Source organism: Ostrea edulis, chromosome 2, assembly GCF_947568905.1.
Source record: "Ostrea edulis chromosome 2, xbOstEdul1.1, whole genome shotgun sequence".
Classification (NCBI taxonomy): domain Eukaryota; kingdom Metazoa; phylum Mollusca; class Bivalvia; order Ostreida; family Ostreidae; genus Ostrea; species Ostrea edulis.
Window position 1 is genome coordinate 66,137,282 of NC_079165.1, and position 24,556 is coordinate 66,161,837.

The 24,556-nt window shown below is 34.3% G+C and overlaps 1 protein-coding gene across 3 annotated transcripts; it reads left to right on the forward strand.

The window, feature by feature from the left end:
* Positions 1 to 6,926: 6,926 nt before the first annotated feature.
* Positions 6,927 to 23,622, forward strand: LOC125680716 (chitin synthase chs-2-like). 3 transcript variants are annotated; one of them, XM_048920435.2, is made up of 18 exons: positions 6,927 to 7,174; positions 10,454 to 10,489; positions 14,848 to 14,880; positions 14,977 to 15,003; positions 15,177 to 15,708; positions 15,812 to 16,872; positions 16,974 to 17,094; positions 17,203 to 17,309; positions 17,399 to 17,493; positions 17,603 to 17,720; positions 17,802 to 17,955; positions 18,049 to 18,295; positions 18,387 to 18,587; positions 19,571 to 19,968; positions 20,118 to 20,282; positions 20,929 to 21,131; positions 21,245 to 21,405; positions 22,368 to 23,622. In XM_048920435.2, exons 1-18 carry the CDS (start codon positions 7,104 to 7,106, stop codon positions 23,174 to 23,176), a joined length of 4,539 nt encoding a protein of 1,512 aa, XP_048776392.2. In that variant the 5' UTR covers positions 6,927 to 7,103; the 3' UTR covers positions 23,177 to 23,622. The 3 variants fall into 3 exon arrangements, with proteins under 3 accessions (XP_048776392.2, XP_048776393.2, XP_048776394.2); XM_048920436.2 differs by having other exon boundaries at positions 6,956 to 7,174; positions 16,974 to 17,076; XM_048920437.2 differs by lacking the exon at positions 14,977 to 15,003 and having other exon boundaries at positions 6,956 to 7,174.
* The last annotated feature ends 934 nt before the right edge of the window (positions 23,623 to 24,556 follow it).

Genomic DNA, 24,556 nt, shown 5'->3' on the forward strand with positions numbered 1-24,556 from the left:
CTTTGACATCGAATAATTGCTCATTGATATGGATCCATTAGACTAAATTCATTGTGCTATATATAGCTAGTTCTTGTTCAAAACACTAAAGGGTAGTTCCCCTTTATGGAGCGCCAAATTAACATAAACTCAAATAATTGAAGATATCTTCAATTATTTGAAGATATCATCAATTCAATTATTGCTCTCTTTAATTGAATTAATGCGCGCATTAAATCAATTATTGCTCTCATCAAATGAATTAATGCGCGCTTCAATTCAATTATTGCTCTCATCAATTGAGTTAATGCGCGCATAAATTGAATTAATGAGAGCAATAATTAATTTAATGCGCGCATTAATTCAATTATTGCTCTCTTCAATTCAATTGATGCGCGCATTAATTCAATTAATGAGAGCAATAATAGATTTGATGCGCGCATTAATTCAATTATTGCTCTCTTCAATTCATTTCATGAGAGCATCAATTTAGTAGAACTATTGCTCGCAATAATTAATTTAGAGCTCGGTATAAATAATTTGATGATCTCTTTAATTCAATTGAAGATATCTTTAAATCATTTACAATGCTTTTGTATAAGGAATTAATGCGCGCATCAATTCTTTTAAAGAGAGCAACAATTCAATTAAAGATATCATTAATTCAATTGTGGATATGTTGAATTGAAGATATCTTTAATTATATAGTTGCTCTCTCTAAAAGAATTATTGCTCTCTTCAAATGAATTAAAGATATCATTAATTCAATTGAAGAGAGCAATAATTGAATTATTGCGCGCATTAAATCAATTATTGCTCTCATCAAATGAATTAATGCGCGCATCAATTCAATTATTGCTCTCATCCATTGATTTAATGCGCGCATTATATCAATTATTGCTCTCTTCAATTGGATTGTAGCGCGCATCAATTCAATTGTTGATATCATCAATTCATTTGAAGAGATCATTAATTCAATTAAAGCGCGCATCAATTCAGCAGAAGAATTAATGCTATCATCAATTCAATTAATGCACTCAATAATTCAGAATTGAAGATATAATTAATTATTTGAAGAGATCTTTGATTGAATTGTTGCGCGCATCAAATGAATTGATGATATCTTCAAATAATTGAAGATAGCTTCAATTATTTGAGTTTATGTTAATTTGGCGCCCCATACCCCTTATTGTTGGGAAAATAGTAAGCGGCATGTTCATAAGTCGGTCACGTGGTCAATACTTAGCTCGTTTCGGGAAAAAAGTGTGTCATCTTTTCGTATTTTGAAACTATCTTCCTCTATATCTCAGCAATGGTAGTTTGCATCTACATGTATACCTTTAAATGACCTCGAAAGCTTATAAAAATTTTGATCAAATTCAATATTGAAATTGAAAGGTGGTGATTGTACTTTTGAATTACTGTCTTAAAATTCAGGGACGGGGTTCTTTCTAGTTTGAAAGTTACAGTGCGCTCACTGGTATTAGATCAATGGATTCACCACCGCTTCCGGTCTAACACCATCTATGTTGCTATAGTAAAGTTAAAGCTCATAAATATGAGATTTTTATGGCAAGCCCTTTTACTATTTATTCAAAAATAAGATATCTCTTTAAATTAAAGAGATATATCTTTTATTTTAAAGATATATCTTTCAAAAAATTTAAAAGATATCTATTTCATTTTTAAATATATCTCCTTCACTAGAGAGATATCTCTTTTACTTTTAGAGATATTTCTTTCACTTAGAGAGATATCTCTTTCACTTAGAGAGACATCTCTTTCACTTAGAGATATATCTCTTTTACTTTTAGAGATATCTCCTTCACTTAAAGAGATATCTCTCTAAGAATTCCTTGAGAGATATCTCTCAAAGTATATAAGAGATATCTCTTTAATCGTTGAAAAAGAGATATCTCTCAAATAGAAAGAGATATCTCTTTCCAATATTTTTTTTATTAGTTTGAATACTTAAAGAATTCTCCCTAAACCGTAAGCCCGCCAAAGCAAATCTTACCATGATGGCTGCAATCCCGGACGAAGATTTTGCGTTTACCGCATGTGAAGTGTATACAGGTAACAAAAAACATAGGCAATAAATTGATAAAATATGTGAGCTAGACTGGATTTATATTTATGTTACCTCAACCACCTCTTCAACCTTTTCCGCAATTTCTACACTAGAAGTATTTCGATTGGTTAGAAATAGGGTTACATCATATTAATGGCGACGCAACAGGGAAAAGTCATTATGATCACCGGGGTAAAAATCTGTTTAATTCAAAGAGATATCTGTTGAAGAGATATCTCTTTTTGAAAATTTAAAGAGATATCTCTCTAACTTAAAGAGATATCTCTTTTTACATTGATAGAGAGACATCTCTTTACGCTAGAAAGATATCTATTTCTCTTTGAGAGATATCTCTCTAGCTTTAAGAGATATCTCTCTAAGAGAAAGACATATCTTCCTAGCGTAAAGAGACATCTCTTTATATCTCTTTTGTTTAAAGAGATACCTCTTTTGGATAAAAAGATATCACTCTAACTTTCAGAAATATCTCTACAACCAATAGAAATATATCTCTAGTGTAAAGAGATATCTCTCTTATTTAAAGAGATATCTTATTTTACGAATAAATAGTAAAAGGGCTTGTCATACACGTCAGTTCTTCGTCTTCTGTAAATTCTCCGAGTTTCAAAGCGGCTACGACTATTGTTTGATCACCAAATGTGAGTCTTCATAAACATCGACAACAGGTTTAATAAAAATGATACTAATCAATTAGAATATCAACAGTTCCGAATATCATTTTCTCTTGGATTGTTATATCACGATATAGACGAAGATCCCAACAAAATACCGAGCTGATATTAAAATTGGATCTTTATAAGTTCCCCACTGTTTTTCCAACGTGTGAGAAAACTGCTTTAAACTTTGCTTATATAGCAAAAATTACAGATTTCCAACAACTTGAAGTTGAATGGTGCAGCAAAGGTACATGTGGACACATTTAAGAGAGACCAGTAAAATGATTAGACACAAAGAATTATAGCTAAACCTTTTCATACGGTGAAGAAATGTATTCTCTTATCTAATACATTATGTAATTTTTATTGCTGAATTAAGTCCAGGAGGTATACACTTCAACTCGAATGTCGGAGTTGGAAAATTTATCAATAGATAGCATACTAGTAATACATGTTAATAACGAATTTTAAAGTGTAATCAGTCTGTGTTTGTCATAGAGCGTCCTATGATTGGCTGAGATTAGTTATGTCTTTTGTTTAATCCACAGCAGGGTGCATTATTTCTCAACCTGGTTTGACACGCGTCCTTTCTTGAATGCAATGTAATTTGGCATCCGCGGATTTTTCTTCTTCTAGATTTAATTTGTGTTTAATGTTTGCTCATACAAAAATGATTTTCATACCACTTCCTAATTCTTGTGTTGTTACCTTACAAACTTAATCGAAAGCCAAGGCTCCACTTTATTTCTAGATAACTCCATGCAAGAACAAATATCTACTAACTTGTATCACTATTTCGCAGTTGATTATGATGTAAAGTGGTTCAAGTTTTATCAGGTCATCTGAGCCATTTAGGTGACCTATTGTCGTTGATCTTTTTCTGTCGTCATGCGTCGTTCGTTAAAAATTTCATATTTTCAACTTCTTGAAAACTATAACGCCAATTCTTACCATTTTTGAGGTTTTTTTTGTTGTTTTTTTTTCTTTTTACGAAAGTCGGTTGGGCTCATTTTTGAGAAATAAAAAAGATCTAACTAGTTATAACTAGTTACATGTAGTTATCTTGTTATAACCGGTTAGTTATTTCGTTATAACGAGTTACTTTCTCGCTATAACGAGCTACTATCTCGTAACTCGTTATAACGAGATAACTAACTCGTTATAACGAAATAACTACCTCCTTCTAACGAGATAACTAACTCGTCATGACGAGATAACTGACTCGTGATAACGAGATAACTAACTCGTTATAATGAGATAACTAACTCGATATAACGAGATAACTACGTATAACTGACTCGTGTTGTTGTGTTATACCTCAAAATGGCAAAACAAAATTAGTGTCATCTTCCAATGAAATGTTTATAACGTCAAAATAATGTGGACTTGTACAAGGAGATAAGAAAAAATCGATATACTTTAGATGATATTACCGCCCTCTTCCAGCTTTATTGACTTTAATCATGTCATGATAACTTTTTCCGTAATAATATTTGATGCAATAAAAAAATGCGTAGAAATATTCTCGCAATTCTATACAAGGAGAATTAATCATGTCGATATGATACCGTTTTTCATTTGACTAACTACATGCAAAGCTCCATTGTAGAAGGATGGTCAAGGTGAACTTGTTTCATATATAAATCAATTTAAACTCGGACTCCTTATGTGGTTCCATCTTGGCCCCAGGGAAACGTTTTGAATAAGCTTCTGGGGGTTAAATAGTGAGTGGGTGGGTTATTTCAAAAGATCTAATTACTTTTCAATTAAAATTAACATTTATTTACTTTAGTGAGTTTATATTTTATATCCATGATGTACTAATGTAAACACAAAAGTAACCACGTGACAAATCTATCTTTAGAATGTCTCGAATATAAGTAATGGAATAATCTATAAACAATTTTAGAAAGCATTTCGAATTTATCAAAAGTTTAAGTTTTTTTTATATCCCGACATTTGTTAGATAACTTTTGTTTACAGTTTTTGTTAAGGAGGAAGAACACACCAGAGAAATCTGAAATGGATGAAAAGTGGCGGATCGGATATGTGCAATGCTATTTTGAAATTAAAAACTTTCATATTTGCTTTATTTAAGAACATAAAGTGACAAGAAATGAAATATACATCATTCGTGATGTTCATCTGTTACAGTCAAAACATTTGACGTCACAATGCAAAGCACGGATGCTAACTCAGCGTGGATTGAAAAGATCTAAGCTTATCGCCGGTGGGATCATTTTCAGCACGGGCTTTCTTGATATATATATAAAGGACCTCCCAACTTTAGCTGTGACATATGGCCCAGGATGATTTAGTCCAAATTTTATGTCTGAATTATGCAATTTACAATGGTCCAAGATGTTCATTATTGCCTTAATTTTAGAGGTTTAGTATTTTATCTTACTGAAAAGTTCGTTAACATCAAGAGCTATGACGTGTTTTTTTTTTTTTAAATCAGGTTTATCTGGTAAATCTCTATTGTCATTTATCAAATGATCGATTTTTAAAGCCTTTGTTTAAATTGAGCGAAAGACTGGTAACACGGTGGAAATCTTTAGCAAATTGAATAAAGAACGAAAAACTATTTTTGTTTTTTACAGGACAAAATGGAAATTCCATATACAAAATCGTGAGGAAACGTTTGCGTTTCCGAGTTTAAGAAATATGTCGCTTTACGGAATAGACAAAGATAAACGTCCTGGGGGATTGATGTAATGACCATTATTTTAGAATGAATGAGAGGACCGCTTACAGAAAGCGAAATATAATATCTGCAAATGAAATGTAAAAGTGTGCAATTAAGACTTATGGTGTAAGTTTTATCCATACAGTATTCCTACGCGTGACGTTCACATGACGACTCTGTTTTCTTTTTAAAAAGTGGGGTTATAAAACATTGTGTTTGTAAATATTACATCCGCGGTCTACCTGGACTAATAAAATACTAAGTGCTTTAAAATGGAGCGTTTTGAGATTTTGAATATTTGTAGTGTAAATCTGGGTGTGCACAGATTTCATTTATAAGAAAATAGAATTCTAATGACTCGTTCACATGATATCTATAAGGAGTATGTACACAGTCAACAGTCCTTAAGGCAATGCAGAGTCGCACATATATGCATTATTAAGTGCAGCAAGAAGGTAAATATATGATCGGTAAATAAAAAGTTCAAATGAACAAACTTATTGATATTTCAACGTAAGCCTCTGAAAAGGGTAAAATTAATTTCAACATAAATTTTGACTTGCATTTATGATAGGACCCTAAATAAGTTTTTCAGGGTTTTTAGGGATCACCTGGTGAATCGTCTGTCTGTCTGTCTGTCACTCCATAATTTCAATATATCTTGATATGAATAATATAGGCCTACCTATTAAGACGGCTGCAGGGGACGCACAGGCACGTCTATTTCCGTAAGGATCCGGTTAGAATAAGTCCTTGACAGTATCCCTTGCTTGTCGTAAGAGGCAACTAAATGGAGCGGTCCTTCGGGTGAGACGGCAAAAACTGAGGTCCCGTGTCACAGCAGGTGTGGCACGATAAAGATCCCTCCCTACTCAAAGGCCGCAAGCGTCAATCGAGTATAGGCCTAAATTTTGCAGCCGTTCACCGGCAATGGTGATGTCTCCATATGCAGCCGTTCACCGGCAATGGTGATGTCTCCATATGATCTGAGTGAAAAATTCTCGAGCGGGACATAAACAATACACAACCAACCAACGTATAGATATGATGGATATAAAACTATATCGCAGGGTAGGATATAAGGACGAAGGCACCTGTACCCAAAACTGCTGATTATTCAGAAATCTATTTTATGTTTGAATTTGATCAATTTCATATAACAACAGGATTTTTTTATTTGAACATATTTCATTGTACATAATTAAAATCAGTACAAAAGAGGATTGGAAACAAGTTACACCAACTCACAATTTCCTCTCCATTAAATATGAAATAAACCGGGGGGGGGGGGGGGGGGGGGGGCAGCAGTGGTTACAAGCTTTGTGACTGGAAACAAAAACAACAACATTCTGAAATAGAATGATAGAATAAAGTTATCAAAGATCAATTACTGTAATTGATTGGTTTTCGTTGGTAAACAAGAATAAACTTTAGAAGCTGAAAATATAATCAAACAAATCGATAAGTGACCGATAAGGGTATTGATTTTTTTTTTCAGGTATGTAATAAATTTTCTTTACCTTCCCAACGTGATGCGAGTCATTTACACATATCAAGTTTTCGCTTGTTAGTTCTAAGAGAGCTAGGAATGAACGCAGTGATTTTTTGGATAAAGACAATACTACTTTTTCGAAATATGTGACACAACTAAAATAATTTTAAGATCGTATATTTCTATACAATATCTATGGCGAGCTCAGATGAAGATATGGATGGAAACAGAACATTACCTGGGCAAGTCAAGTCCCAGTCAAACAGGTATCTAAAAATTTACCTTCAATGTCTTTATAGATTTTTCTTCTTCTTTAGAATTTTCAATTTTGTGTGTTTATATATCATATTTATGTTTGATAATTCAAACCAAAAAAGTATCCATTTTTGTAAAAATAAAAGAGACATCATATAAGGAAACATCTTTTCTCAAATTTTATCTACAATACAAATTGCCAATTGAATAGGTACAAGTTAAAAATTATAAAACGATTTTTAAAATATCGACGCCGTGTCCATTGACCAAACAATGAAAAGGTGTGTTGAAAATTTCTTTTGAAATACGTAAAAAAGAATTTTAAAAAAATTCGAACGGGGAAAAAAATCGTTTTGATATCTACAGTGTATAACTAACAAAATGTATAGGAAATGTATTGCTTTTTAACCTGGAAAGATGTGTTCCAAGGAACAAGCCTGTTGCCTGCATCCAGTGTCGTAATTCATCCTGGTATTCACATGTTATTTATTACCATTTTTGCCCATTTCTTGTGTATTGACACTTATTGAAGCTTTTTATAATTCGAACCAATCAAGTGCATTGGGGAACAATTTTTTTTTCTATACCATTGCTCCATCTCTGAAAGATACATAATTAAGAACAATACAAAACATGCTCTCTATACCCTCTATGTTTGTGGAGAGGAAAATAGTACAAAACTGCACATCAAAAGTTGATAAATCAAGAAAATTTAGGATCACCTGCATTTCATATAAAAGACAACGGATAGATGTGCATCCAGATGAGGCTGTACAGATTCCTTGTATACTATAAACAGGGCCATAATTTGTATGTATACTGTAATCTCGAACTGTCTGCAAAAACGGTGAACTGCCTTCAGTTTCAACTTTCTTACTACATGTACATATATATATTATCGTATAACACCTACACCGAACAGGTCTGAACCATTTAAACATAAAATCTTGATGATTATATCATTATATCGTTATCTATTATCAACACAATTGAAAGAATTCTATTAAAGTATGGGTATGAGTAACATACCAAGTTTACGCCCACCCCCCCACCCCACCCCCACCCACCCCCCGACACAAGAGAGAAGGGGGGGGAGGGCATGCATTTGTTGTTTTCCGATTTACCCATTCTATAACTGTTTTATTATATATAGACGGTTTTATCGTATGACTTTTATATTGAGAAAAACCAATAAAGGTATCGGTATAACGAATGTTAAAAATCGTGACCAGATAGCTCATTTGGTAGAACATCATTGGGCCTGGGTTCGAATCCCAGTTTGGTCCGTTGCATTTTCTCCCTTCCTGTTACACATGTTCAGGGGGGGGGGGGGGGCATAAAAATAAACAAATATCCTCTAAATGAACAATCTCTCACCAGAGGGCGTATTACACTGCGCTACAACACCTCTGTCAACGTCTGAATGTCAAGATTCTTGGCAAAACTTATTTCTACCTATTGCATAATAAAGTATGATTTTACAAGTTTTAGTGTTAAGCTTAAAATCTTATAGTAAGTTCACAAAAACAACGAATTCCATGATTATTCTAGTATTATTGAATGAATGAATATTTATATAAAACCTTTTAATTCGCTCAGGTGTCTCATAGTTGCCAGCTTCTGCATTTATAAAATTCAGACAAGTGTTTGATTTGCTTAGATATGATCATTACAGTTTGATATGCTAAGTTAGTTTTAGTACGTTTTGATATGATTTTTAGACGCTGACAGAGGTATTAGTGAAGCGTAGCGGGAACGATAACTCTGGGTAGAGATTGCTAAATGAATTCAACTGCCAATGATAAAATTTCCATATCGTTTATTCTTCAATCATTCAAATTAGAATTATTATGATAAAAATGAATGAATGAATAAATAAATGAGAGGATGACCTCCATACTTTCATATTCGACAATGTTTGACTATAACACGGAAGTTCTATTATACAATAAGCTTGAAAATTCCCATCTCCAGACAAATAACAAATATGTACACACATCTAGCCATCGCGGGTTTTTCAAATCCGTGTCAATAAGAGAACAGAATGCTTGATACAACCTTACGATAAGAAAGCCTGTCTGACGTCCATAAGTTCTCTGTTCACAGTTGCTGCATGTTCTATTCAAACAATGTGTTTTATTATCAATGAATTCGCATTTTAAAGTAATTCCACCCTCCTGTGATGTCATTAGATTTTGCAAAATCAATGATTTATTTACATTTATGGGTGATAGGAACATAAATTTTATTGGAATCTTTCCTGATAGCTATTGTAAAAAATCTTGTTAAAGATAAACTATTTTAAAAGTCTAAATTATAGATGAATAATCAATGATACGTTTTACGATATTGAATCCAAGGGCAATAACTCTGTTTCTATTGATTTCTTTATTAAGTCTATTATGCGATATATTTCCTTTATTTTTACAGACATTTTGTATATTTTTGTGAAGATACACTTTCATGAAATTGTTATGAATGGTACTATATCATCATAACCAATTTGTATGAAATTTTGATAACGCTGTTTAAGGAAAATTGCAATTTTCTGACGGTGACAGATGATTCTATTTATGTACCTTCTCTTGTCTTAAAAAGTGTGATGACATATGTATTTTATTTGATAATTTGTTAGTTTTAACTCTAATGAATAGAATAACTCTAATCAAACTTGTATCAGATAAAACTGCGAGTATGGATATTCTCAAATAGAAGAATGTATATGAAAGACGGTATCAAGTTAATATTTAAATTTCCAACGTTTTTGCCATTTATTTCTTTACAAATTGTAATCATAGCCATTTTCTCATGAACGCGCTGCAGTGGTGAGCAATTCGCGTATGAATCTTGATAAATATAGAACGTCTGTTTTAACGGCGTGGGATTCCCGACAGAAATGTATGTAGACTGTAAATATACCGGTAAGAAATAAATTTCATTTTTGAAAACACATGGTGTAAACAGCAACGTTTCACGCCGACATACTTTTCATGAAGCGCGTTAACATTCATGAAGAAAGCTGTGAGCCGACGTGAGGCGTCGCACTTCATACCCTCATGTATTTTTGAAAATGAAATATATTTCTTAAATAGAATATGATTAAAGAATAATTTGAACAAACAAAATACAATTTTGCGCATGGGTCATCTCTCAAAAGCATACATCACGTGTGAGGTGAATGAAATGACGATTTCTGAGGTTGGTAGTTAACAAACAGAAAAATGAAATTATTTAGAAAGAATGCCAATGTTATCGATATCTGTGTTATCACTCATTACACTATACTGTAGATTGGAGAAAAACCATGGTGATACAAAACCTAGCAGGTGAGTAGAGATTTACTTTTTATTGCGGCTGTAAAGTATACTTACATTGACGAGATAAAAAAAAATCGCGCGCGCGCGCACACACACACACACACACGCACGCACGGGTGGATGTAACACTTAAATTTTGAAATAGAATACATAATTTTTAAAATGTATACATTTGCAAGTTACTATATTTGAATTATTAAATCTCCTGAAATGTTTACTCGTTCTCCCCCACCCCATCAACAATTCTAAGAAAAATGTCTACTTTTCTACCAGTGCCTACCACGATTTAAACAGATCTGAATCATTTTAAATGTTTAATGCCTCGAAACGAATGTGACGAAAACGTTACACTTATAGCATGCACGTGTAGTTATGTATCAACAAGACGTGCAATAAAATGCGAACAAGAAATATTTTGTCTGACAATTTTATTTTCTCACAATTGATGATATACAGTGTTTATTGTCCTAAGGTGAAAATATATCAAAATCCCTTTATCTCCATGTTCCTTACTAGATTTGGAAAAATACCCGGAAGTTTTGTTTCGCAGAAATATATACAATATTACAACTGAACATCATCGATAGATATTTGATTTAATGATCAAAAAACCTTTTTATATACCCACACTACTTGCAACCACCGTGGTCTCTAGTAGTTGTGTAAATAATAATCCACGAGAGCCGTTTGATAAGAGAACCGCTATCTATTTATCTGTGGTACGTCTTTTGTTCTTAGTTATTTCGGGTACTATTTCAACAATACACGTCATTTAAAATCAAATAAGACCTCATGCTGATGAAGAGGAAAGAAAGAAATTTACAGTAGGTTAAATCCTTCTATAAAGTTACAAAACAATCAGTACCTGATATTAAAACATTTTTTTTCCACACAATCCTTTGTCTTTTTAGGCTTTTATATAGAAGAAAGTTCACTTGTAGTGAAAAGATTAACTGTACATAGGTGTCCAATAAGTTGACAATTGCTGTCCATTATTTTTAAGAATGGACAGATACTGTCCGTTCTTAAAAAGAATGGACAGTAATTGTCAACTTATTAGACAGTGCCAGGTAAACTCAATCACAGATGCTTGTGGACAGAACTTCCGGTACCCCCCTTCTTTTATTTTTAAATGTTCAATTCCTTGGGTATTTCGGACCTATTATTGATAAAATATGTAACTTCAGAGGTTATCTATTTCAATGGAATACACAAATCTCGCATAGAAACCGTTTTTAAAAATGTCATATCACCGATCATAATATATGAACAAAGTGTGCAACTCAGCCAGCGACATGTTGAAAAAATCTACACCTCGCTGAGAAATCCTATCGAAAAAACACCAATAATGCATATACCAACTGAAAAAAACGGTCATTCTAAATCTACTGATGATTCGTGGATTAAATGCATCGCTATTTGGTGCGCAATAACTACTTCACACCGCTCAATTTCATCGTTTTAACCTCGCCACTTCTCATTTCTGACTATAACGAACGGAAGTTGTAATGCTGGAATATTTCTGTCGCAGCCAACTATTTTTAGAACGAGAAAACCCGGGACGAGGTCTTCCGAATACCATTAGCTACACGAAAAGGGAAGAGAATACCGATCATAGTAATCAAGTCTAGCTACATGTAATTTCATTTAACTGGTCAAGTCGGTTGTGGAAAGACTAGCACATCCACAAATATAATTAAAAACCTCATAGTGTTGGGTAGGTAATTTATCATGGAAATCAGAAAGAACCATGAAAGCACAATATATTGACAATGTTCCACATTTCAGTTATAAGGCCAACTATATATAGCATTGGCTAACATTCGTTTTTTAAAAAGAAACAAAATAGTTTATCAAGCCCCTTACATATGATCAGATCCAAATTCGATTAAAAAGATTTAAAAGTAGGGGGGGGGGGGCAAATTAATTGATAAAGGAATGTCAAAACTTTATGTTACAACTTAAATATAAGATTAAACAAATATCAACAACCAGCACTTGTGCATGCATCGCACACATATTTTGTGTATAGTTCACATCATGATAGATAAAAACTACCCGCTTCTACCCCTACCCCACTCCCAATATCATTTTAGATAATTATAATCAAACATCGATCTGTTCAGTACGACCTAATCACAGGGGTTCAGGCCCCCACCCTTCTCCGAAGAACATACATGATTCGACTTTTTGGTTGAAACTCTCTACTGCTTATCAACAATGTCTTGCAAACACAATAAAGTCAACTCATGTAGGTTATTCGGGGGGTGGGGGGTGGGCATTGTGTCAACACCATTATGATCCAAATCATATCGTATAGGGTTAAGAGTTTACAATGATAGTATATTTGGATATATTAAAAGTGGTATGGTTCCAATAATGTGTAAGTGTGCATGTCTTTAAAGTCTTTCCACAACCGATTTGAAATATTCGAAAACACAATGCTTTTCAGATCAAAAGAGGTATAGCACATTTGCTGACGATACGGCCGACTCAGAAATCTAAATGGAAAACACCGGTTTCCAATAATAGACTGGCGTGTTATATTTAAATATAAGGCCAACGTTTTTGATGTTTCGTTAACCAAAATAAATAACTGCCGCAGTTTAGCATTACTGACATTTATATGAGTCGTTCTTTACTTAATAAACCATTTCCCTATTTGGAATGATGAACAGTACAATATTTTCAGAGACCTGTGCATTCATATTGCACAACAACCCTTTTACATATGGCATTTCTTAACTCACTGTTCTGACATGATTGCAGCGCCTTTAATAGATGTCATCAGTTCATTTGCCTTTGGTTGATAATTCGAGTGTTTATCTTTGCCTAAATATCATATGACAGTTGCTACATGAGTTTTTTGTTGTTGTTTTTTTAAGTCAAACTGTATAACAGTTCTTTTCCTCCCTTGACTTATTTTTACTTCTTACATGCTGTGCATTTGTGTCCTTTTTCTTGTAGTATTTGTTTAGCTTTTCGTCAGCCACATTACGGTTTGAAATTCCTGTGCACACAGGAACATGTTAGTGTAAACAAGCGGAACTACAATGATCTCGGAATAAATTCCCTTTCTTTAAGTCGTAACTTGCAAATATTAGAAGTTATGATGAAAATGACTAATATTTGTTATAATATATGTATCACATTTACCCCCCCCCCCCCACCTCTCAAGAAAACGACCCCAAAAAATGAAAAGCCAAAAAAAAAAAAAAAAAAATTACATTGGAAAAATATTAGACTTGAAGTGCGTTGAACTCGGGGAATGTATGGTTTAAACCACTAGGCCACTCAGGCTTGTAAGTTTAAAGGTTTAACTTTTGAAAGGCTGCTAAATCTCTAGGTAAATTTTGAGAACGATTTTTTCATATTTTATCCATTTTTAACAAGAGGGCCACTTTAAACCAAATTTCCTCAAACGGACTTATATACAGTCATAAGCAGGTAAAACAACTTCAGTGTTTTATTTCTGGTTTAAGGTGGCCTTTTGCAACAGTTTGCAATTTTTTATGCCCATTACGTTACATCTACTATATACTTTATATAATCACGGTGATGTTTATGCTTGTCAAATAAAGATACTATCAACATATCGATATCTTTATTAAGTAATTTGGGTAAAAACAAGTATAAACTGACATTGTATAGCAGAATATTTGTAAAAAATGATAATCAAGAAAAAGGTATTATGTAGGCAAAATTGCATACCAAGTGCGCTATACCTCTTTGGCTCCATAACTTTCTCACCCTCCATATCTAAAATATAACACTCATTAAGATAATATTTGCAGCACCTTCATTAAAATCCTTAGATTTTGATTGTGCAATGAAAATGCTCTCCCCATCAGAGGATGGCTCAGTACTATAGAGTGAGTGAATATAAAACCTGCAGTACAAGACTACTTACCTGACACTGTCCAATAAGTAAACAAAAGAAACAGACTTCTACGCAAGACTGGTTATATTGTCAGACTATTCAAAAACAGCTACATGTATATTCATAATTATCATCGTCATTGGGTTTACCTGAGACTGTCCATTCTTAGAACAAAACATGCAATGTTTTACTTAGGATATAAGCCTCAAACTGTCCATTCTGTGAGAGAAAGAACTGATCTCGGCCCTACGGACCTCAATCAGTTCTTTCTCTCACAGAATGGGCAGTTTTTGGCTTATATCCTTTACATAAAGTATAGAAACACTTGGCAACATGGTATCTAAATTACTAATGGTGTAAAGTGTACTTTGCGGCAATTTCTTCAGATTTAACTTTTAAATGTCCAGAATGAAAAATGGCAAAATTGATCACGAATGTTTTATCAAACACACTGCATTCTATTTGATTTTTCTCTAATTTAATCTAGCCCGGAGAGAAATCCAGATGATAAGTCGAAAAGGTCAGTAGATTTCATTTTCGGTTTGTTACATTTATAACTATTTCATTAATGACTAAATTATAAGGTGAATTATTTCTTATTCTCATTTTTGGTCAGTGAGAAGATACATGCACACGAAAAAAGGTAACTTTTACATATCCTAGACTAGGCGGCTTATAAGCCATCACGTTAGACTGAATATAGTGGAGTTTATTTCATTTTGAAATAAAAAAGACATTTCACATAACGATAATAGAGAAAATAAAAAAGATTGAAATTTCATTTAATAATAATGAATGATTAATTTTATTTCGCAGCGATGAAGACGATGAATGGGACTGCGCTGAGGAGACGCCCATGCATGGGGCTAACGATGATGACGACAGCTGCTGGGAAATGGCAACGAAAGTCGGGCTTGTTGTTTGCGGAATACTGCTCTTCATCGTTGTTTTCTGGTCTGCTTGTTTGTCAAGAATCATTATACACATAATGATATGGAAACTAAACCCACCATACACTAACAACAACTTCACTCTGAATAGACTGGGTGGGACTTTGATGCAACAGCTTCAAAGGATGAGGCTGGATATTTGTGACGGTTTCACGCCAGATGACTGTACAAAAGGGCAAGTTGTGAGGGGTGGCCTTCCGGAGTCGTGGGTGTGCCGGAATGAGACTGCTGTCACCTGTCTGCTGTGGGAGGAAATTCCTTCCGTCAACGTTGGCTGGATCTGGGGGCTGCTCATAATAATGTCGGTTCCGTATATCTACACCATGATTGTGTCTCTATGGAGAATTTGTTTCAAGAAAAATAAAGTAGACGATTTTAATCTGAAAATGTTTTTCGTCGTAAGTATTAAGATTCTTCAACTTACATAGTAAAACGATTTTTCTCTGCATTTGGTCCTATATGTAAGGATGTAAATCTTAATAAAATTATTTCCTTTAACAGAGTTTGACAGTAGAACTTATCCATTCCACTGGTCTGTGCATCCTGGTGTTTGTAGTCATGCCAGCATTCGATCCAGCGTCTGCATCTATTCTTCCGTACTTTGTGTGCGTTATTCCCATTCTTTTAAGCGTCAAATTCCAAGTCAAAAGGGATGAGAAAACTAAAGTAAAAAAGAAAAGAAAAAGGCATACAAAGTCAAAAGAAAATGGTACCAAAATGATAGAAGTCGAAGAAGCTCCAAAACCTAAGATACGACGAAATGATTTTCGATATCAAGAAGTCCCCTTCCTCGGTGTTATCGTCTTTGTTGCCGCGTTGATTTTTCTGTGTGTATATGTGTTTTTCTGCTCAGAAAGTAACTTTGTCACCACTCTTGTATTGCTCTTGATATCAGTCATCATGGTTTCTGTTGTCTGGTGGGAAAACTTTGTGACATCGAATCTTACACAAACATCTGACGGCGAAAAACAGAAACAATCATTTTTGAAGAATTACGTGAAATCGAAACGTGAAAAGGTGTCTGCTTTGACTTATTTGATCAAGATTGGTTGGATATTTCTTGTCACTTTGATCATCTATGTAATTCAATCTAAAGGAAGCACTTTGGAAACAGCGCGAGCTTTCCTGTACTTGGATAAAGAGGCAACGGTACAGACTCTCAGTGGAACCATTCGTCTGGAATCGAGATCATATATAACATATGGGTGCATGACCTCCAATCCTTATTTCATGGCACTGATATGTTTCATTCTGACTTTTGTATTCTTTAAGGCGGCTCGATACGCCTGTAGAGTTGTATTACAGCGGAGATGCTTTGCTCCTCCGATCGGATTGAATCTGTTGTTGATGCCTTTTGTGTTCGTCATTCTTATGAAGTATCCCTTATCTTTTACAACAGAAGGTTGTAATGTTCTGCAGCCACTGTGGGAGCTTGACTACACGAATTCTCTAGAGCGTCTTTGGCCACTGATTGTATCTGGTGTTCTTGGTTTGGTTTCAGTAGCTATCTTAACATTGTATGTCTGGACAACCAAAGGCTCGAAGATGGACAAAGTAGAAAGGTATCTCTACTCCTGCATTATGTGATTGAGGAAAATGAAAAGTGAAATGCCATTGACCTATTCATATTTTTGTTTTATTGCTTAAAACTTCTTCATTACAGATTGTTTATGAAACCAGCTTATTGTGGATTGTTTCCCGATTTATCCCTGCTATTATCTAGAAGAAGAATTGTAGATGATTCTGACTACTCTACAAAGAAAGTGGTAATCCTGAATCCAAACGTAATTCTAACTAGTAGTATCTCTAGGTCTTTTATTCTTGATGGTCATTACAAATATATGATCTTGTTTCCATATACAGTATGTTGATTATTTTGTGAAACATTTAAGGAAGAAGACAAACCAAAGGAAGTGTATTCTCCCATGGTCTATTTCTGTGCAACAATGTGGCATGAAACGGAAAACGAAATGACCCAGCTTCTTAAGTCTATATTCAGGTAGAATGGACAATATATCAAACAAGTCTCAAAGCTTTTAACATTCAGAATTGAAATTAACATTCAAAGTGAATTCTTACTTGATACAGAGTTGATGTGGACCAATGTTGGAAACGGAATAAGCAAGCATGGAAACAGGAACAAAAAAGAGGATACTACGATGAAGAAATATATGAATTTGAAGGTGAACACAATAAATCCCTTTTCTTGCAATACAAATTACATGTACTTTCTTTTTAAAAGAGTATGTCTATCGTTATATGATTTTGAAGGTTAAAATATTCTTTTTCTAGTCCATGTATTTTTTGACGATGCTTTTAAACCCCGGAAAGTGAACGGAAAGTCTAAGAAAGGAAGATTCGTGAACGAGTTTGTGAAACTTCTAGAACACTGTGTTCCTGAAACTGCTAAGTATGACTTTGATATCGTATGTAACTTGTCTCACTTTTAGCCTTGCACGCTTGGATGTTTTAAAATGTTCGCCAATTTTAGGTCTATATATGGCAATTACGAGTTGGCACCCGTGGAAAAGTTTGCGACCCCATATGGGATGAAATATGTTTGGAACCTACTGACTGAAGATGCCAAACTTATTGTTCACCTGAAGGATAAATTTAGAATAAGACATCGAAAACGATGGAGTCAGGTAATCGTTTGAATTTTCAATTTACTTTCAATTTCTAATGTCGACAAGCTTTAGCTGGTTTTTATTCTAACATAAAAATTTCATGATTTTCAGGTGATGTACATGTATTATTTGCTATCTTTTGAGCTAAATAAACTCAAACCAAAATTACAAGATTCGTGTAATGCTCAGTCCAAAAATCTAAAAGAAATGATTCACAATCTTGCGCAAAATACCTTTCTTCTGGCGCTGGATGGTGACGTCGACTTTAAACCCGAAGCAGTGACATTGTTGCTAGACCGAATGAAAAAAAATGCCGACGTTGGAGCTGCATGCGGAAGAATACATCCCATTGGTTCCGGTAAGGCTAAATGTGATACCTTGTTTAGGAGCCCCTATTAACATTGTTGCTGAGCTACTTACTATTGAAATAGTTTTACTCTCAACATTAGGACCAATGGTGTGGTACCAGAAATTCGAATACGCTGTCAGCCATTGGCTGCAGAAAGCAACAGAACACGTGATTGGATGTGTTCTCTGCTCGCCCGGATGTTTCAGCCTTTTCCGAGGTTCAGCTGTTTTAGCAGATAACGTGATGAAAACTTACACCAGACAAGCAACAGAAGCCACTCATCATATTCAATATGACCAAGGTATCTCTCTCCTTCCCTCTGTATACATATACACTTTTACACTAAGGGTACATGTAATTCGACTTATTTTACATTATTACATGATTTTAAAATGAAACCAAACAACAAACATATTTTATTCATTTTCTTATCATTTGTTGTAAATGTTTTGTTTTGCTCATTCTTTTAGACAGTGTATAGTAGTCACGTATCTCCAACATGATAGAAGTCGACAAAAGCACACAAACACTATCTCTCTACTCGTATCTAACATTTCTTAGAACTTATACTGGGATAAATGATTAAGCTCTGAATAACAGGAACATATTAATATGATATTGAAATTACAACTTGAATTTCAAAAGTGGAGTTATATTTGTTTGAAAGCTATTTACTTCAACTGTTTTAGACATACCACGCTCAAAACAACCATTTTTATTTCGGGATAAATGTACTAGTCACATTGGGTTATGCAGTTTTATGGAGAATGGATACATGTAAAATAGAGTATTCATTGATTACTAGTAATCAATTCAGTAAACGCATTAAATGCATAACTGGAAACATTTCATGAATTTGAGATCAACGTATAAATTAGTACGCTCAGCATTGTTTGCTTTCAAATAAGACTTCTCTTTATTGCTAAATGAGGAATCGTCTTTGAACTTAAACAGATTCATGTGAACCAATAATACGCAAGCATTTAATTTATCAATGAAATACTATTCTTTCTTCTTTTTCACCTTCGAACAGTTAAAAATTTAGATAAAAACATCCGCAGTATTTGATCTTAAACATGGAAATCACTCGTATATTAGTACCAGTATAAGAAAGATGTATGAAACTGTAATACAGAGCGATACAACAATGTGTCTTAAGGAATGACCCAGCAAATTATAGGCATATAGAAGAAAAAGAAAGATTTCTCCTATTAGTTTATCAATGAAAATAATATTTAGAGTAGAAGTTGTGTATTATTATGCAATAAACTGCTTCAATTCCAGGTGAGGACAGATGGTTGTGCACGCTTATGCTTAAAGAGGGATTCCGCGTAGAATACTGTGCAGCATCAGACGCTTTGACGTTTGCCCCAGAAGGTTTCTTTGAATTCTATAAGCAAAGACGACGGTGGGCTCCATCAACCATGGCAAATATTTTGGATTTGCTTCTAGACTGGAAATACGTGAAGAAAAATAATGACAGCATTTCCATGTTGTATATCATTTATCACATCTTCCTTTTTGTGTCCTCTATATTAACCCCCGGCACCATATTCTTACTTATTTTGGGCGCAATCATTACCGCTTTTCCTACGATTGAACCATGGTTGGCATTGATTCTCAACATGACCCCTGTCGCCATACTAATAATTTCAATATTCCTTGCAAAGGAAGACACGCAGGTATGACCATTCAAAATCAACACGAACTAAAACTGTCAAGACTTTGTTTACCTAGACGTAACGTGTTATAAAATACATAGTTACAATCTGTAATCAGAAACAGCAGGAAGATACCTTTAATTTTTCATGCAATGTTGTCTACTTTACAGCTGCTGCTAGCGGGTATAATTTCTACCATATACAGTCTGGTTATGATGGTGGTGCTTATTGGCCTGGTGAAAGAAGGCGTAGAATCAAAGTTTTGTTCTGTTACCACAGTCTTCTTCTGTTTTGTAGCAGGGGTTTTCGTCATCGCAGCTCTAATCCATCCACAGGTGACAATTCTTGTATTTACTTCCAAGTGAGAATAACGCTGGAATCGAACGAGTCACAAGAATATTACGCAACGTTGTTTCACATCTTTTTTAAAGTAATAGATTCAAACCTGTGAAAAAGGATGTCAGCATGTTCTTGAGTGAGATTTACATTGCGTACATTCACTTTATTGACATAAATCGAGACCTGAGCTTTTTGTACATTTAGCAGAATTAGCACATCATTACAAAAGTCTAAATTACATTGGGTTATGTTTTGGATCTCTCTCTCATTCTCTCTTCAAAATCAAGTAAATACGATATGGATTTCACTTTCACAAAAGATATCTTTGATTTCTGATAAGGACTAAATAAATTATGGGAGAAATCTATGCATGTAAAGTGAGGTAACGGATTGGAATTGTAAAGTCTCTGAACTACACTGTAGGACACTAGTGTGTCATAAACAGAATGATTTTCAGAAATTACTATTTACGTGTCCTTTATGGAAACTCTTAAACAATTTGTCCTAATCAACTAATCTCGAATCAGGGCATCATAATTCTGGATTTAACGTTTAATATGATTATCGTACAAGGTGTTTTATTTTTTATGTTAAACATATTGTTCTTCCTTGTGTCTTAAGTATGGATGTTTTTCCCCCCAGGAATTCACTTGCATTTTTCATGGACTGTTGTACTTTCTTGCGGTACCTTCAATGTCAATGCTTCTGATCCTGTACTCCATCGGTAACATGCACAATATCAACTGGGGAACTAGAGAAAACAAGTCGGCCGCTGTCCAGGATACGGTGATCAAGAAGAAAAATAAATTGGAAGGACAGACGTGCTCTTTTGGGGACTGGTGTCGGTAAGGATTTAATAGAAACATTGTTCATTGTGTAACGTCCACATAATTTTTCTTTGCAATGAAGGACATTGGTAATTAAAGTATGAGGTCACAAGAATGAGGAATATTTACAGATGCATGGTCTGTGTTCGAGAGATTCATGAACCTGAGCAGGAAAAAGGAACAATTCAAAGGCCTGAACTTGTACCTAATAAAGGCAAACCAGATGGAATGAAAATTGAGGAAAAGACAGCTAAAGACAATGCAGTTGCAAAAGTTGCAGAAAAAACAGGAGGCAAGAAATGGGTTTAATTTGTTAGACTATATAAATATAGAATTGATACGTCTTAGATCTTTACATTTTTATTCTTATACAAAATCTTATTTACTATATCATCTTATCATATAAATGCTTGTATGATTTCTTTAGATATTTGCACGTATTTATCAATTAATTTTATCAATATACATTTTTTTTACTTGTTTTAGGAATGTTAGTTTATTTTCTAACAAAACAATTCCATTCCCAAATTATCTAAAAGTAGGCATGTATATGTAGTAACATTTGAAAAATAAACTTAAGTTACTGATGATTTTTCTTGAACGGTGATGAATCTCATAACTCCTATAATGTAAAACTTATACGGTATCAATTTTGATGCACCAGATGCGCATTTCGACAAATAATGTCTCTTCAGTGATGCTCAACCGAAATGTTTGAAATCCGAAATAACTATGAAGTTTTAGAGCTAAATATAGCCAAAAACAGCGTGCCAAAAAGTGGAGCCAAATTCGTCCAAGGATAAGAGCTATGCATGAGGGAGATAATCCTTAATTTTGAAATGAATTTCTAAATTTTATAACAGCAATTAAATATACATCCGTTTTTTCAATCTAGTAACGAAGTACTTACCTACTGGGCTGTAGAGACCCTCGGGGACTAACAGTCCACCAGTAGAGTCCTCGACCCAGGGGTCATAATGTAAAACTTATACGGTACCAATTTTGATACACCAGATGCGCATTTCGACAAATAATGTCTCTTCAGTGATGCTCAAACGAAATGTTTGAAATCCGAAATAACTATGAAGTTTTAGAGCTAAATATAGCCAAAAACAGCAAGAATACAAAATTAAGAGTAGGGCAAACACGGATCAGGTGCCTAGGTGGGGTAAGCATCCCCTGTCGATCGGTCACACCCGCCATGAGTTTATAGTTTAAGACAACTCCTGTACAGTGCACCTTTTCTTGTTGTAGATAGGAGAAAGCGAGGGGATTTCAAAAACTGTGAAGACATCCCAGATGAAGAGGAGAAATTCTGGACGGGATTGATTAAAAAGTATCTGAAGCCTATAGACATAAAATCAGATGAACAACAAAGAATTCAAGAAGAGCTACTAGAACTAAGAAATAAGATCTTCTTTTTTGTTTTTATCGTGAATACGTTGTTCGTAACTATAGTCTATGTCCTCACCCAAGTCAATTCATACCAGGGAACATTGGAGATTCCACTTCCTTGCAATGTAGCTGGAGGCAAGCAGGGGAAAATCGAACCAATATCGATAGCCTTTACTTTGACTTTCGGTATTTTGTTACTTATTCAATTCTTTGGAATGATTTACCACAGGGTATCGACTTTAACTCATATTATCTCGTCAACCAGACTGGGAAAGCAAGTACAAATAAAAAGACCAACATTTGAAGGAGAAAGGGAGAAAGCCGAACGGATAACAGGAGAAGAAAGAGGGAAGGACACTACAGAGGGAAAACTTGCGGAAACCACGAAGGGCGGCGGTAGAGGTTGGAGCAAAGTAAGAGCTGGTGTTTTGATGAGCGCATCGTTGATGTCGATTTCAGGAGAGAAACGAAATAAGCCTGTGCCACTGACGGACCTTAAAAATGTTATCAAAGAAAAGACAAAGCCGTTGGATTCTGTTGTCGAAGAACAGGATGACGAACTTTTAAGCAAATATTCTAATATTCCGGTGATAATACAGAGTGTCCGAGGTCTAAGTAATATTAAAATTAGAAAGAAAACAGACAAGCAAGGAACATCTACTGAGTGATCATGAAGCAGTTTTCAAATCTTTAACATTTCAGCTGCCAATTGCTTTGGAGATGAAACTTACTGTCAATCTAATCAAGAGTATACATGTATATTGAGAAAATATCTTCTAATCTACATTCAGTGTGGTCAATAATTAACAACAAATGTGGTATAGTTTTTTTCATTACCACTTTTGAAGATATACCTTAAAAGCATTCGGATCCAAGGTTTTATGTTCATAACCGGAATGCAAAAGTATACATTTGATCGTTTGTTTGATGAAGCGGTAAATGTACACTTAAATCATTTCTTAGAATAGTACAAATCTCAACGACACGTGATCGATTACAGTTTTATTTTCGTAGTGTGTTTTCATTGGCCAGATAAAAAAATGGGAAAGAGAGAATGTGTTACCCCATACATGTACCTACAATAGTCAATTAAAAATACATTTAAATAACACGACTTTGAAGTATTTACTAGTACCTTAATTAACTATGATGTGCTTTTGTATATAAAGAAATGAAACGAAGAAATTATACAGTCTTCAGGTGTTCCCCGAAAACATAAGGGGAAATATTTTAGACTTTCGAGGACCGGACGTATGTTTGAAAACTTGCAAGCATTCTCACATTGCCCAGAATGGGAATAGAGAGAAATCCATAGTTTTATTTGCTGTAAGGCAAATGATTCAAGGTCCGTGATGTTTGTTGATTTTGAAATACCTCATTACTGTTGGGTACCTGTAAAGTGCGAAACGAAATGAAACTTGCCGAAACGAAACCTGCATAAAACGGAACCAAACCCGCCGAAACGAAACAAAAGGAAATCTAACGAAACAGAAGGAAACCAAACTTTATAACCGAACTCGTTAATTGTAATAAAAATGGTATGGACGAGCATCTCGTGGTCCGTGTAAAAGTTATCACATATATTTATGATGTGATTTTTCGGGATTGACTGATACATTTTTAAGCGGTCCATCGGTTAGCATCAAACATTGTTTGAAGAAGCTGGTGTCTGAGAAAGTTGAAAAGTTGGGCGACGTATAGCATCTTAATTTTTATCTTTAACTGCTTAGACACGAGTACTTACAATTATGGAAAAATTATATAGTACCATATTATCGGGGCGGAACCAGGAATTGATATATCGCTTGTGTTCGAATTAAAGAATAAACATGTAATTTGAACCCAAGCGATACGACTGCCGGTGGGTCCAGGGGGCGAAGCCCCCGGAAGCTCCTGGATTTTACAGATTTTATAGGGCTTAAATTATGTCTCCTACGTAGTCATTTTCTGTCATTTGTAATGATTTGAAATTATAAAACTGCCACAAATTTTAAGTTTTTTTTTTAAAAATCAGCAATATAAGTTCTCCCAATGAAAGTAACTCAATA

Excerpts from the sequence above, each read along its gene's own strand:
- LOC125680716 (XM_048920435.2), top strand. The coding sequence starts at position 7,104 with ATGGCGAGCTCAGATGAAGATATGGATGGAAACAGAACATTACCTGGG. Across the intron at positions 7,175-10,453 it reads GTCAAGTCCCAGTCAAACAG|ATTGGAGAAAAACCATGGTG; the intron begins GTATCTAAAAAT and ends ACTATACTGTAG. Across the intron at positions 18,588-19,570 it reads TCATATTCAATATGACCAAG|GTGAGGACAGATGGTTGTGC; the intron begins GTATCTCTCTCC and ends CTTCAATTCCAG.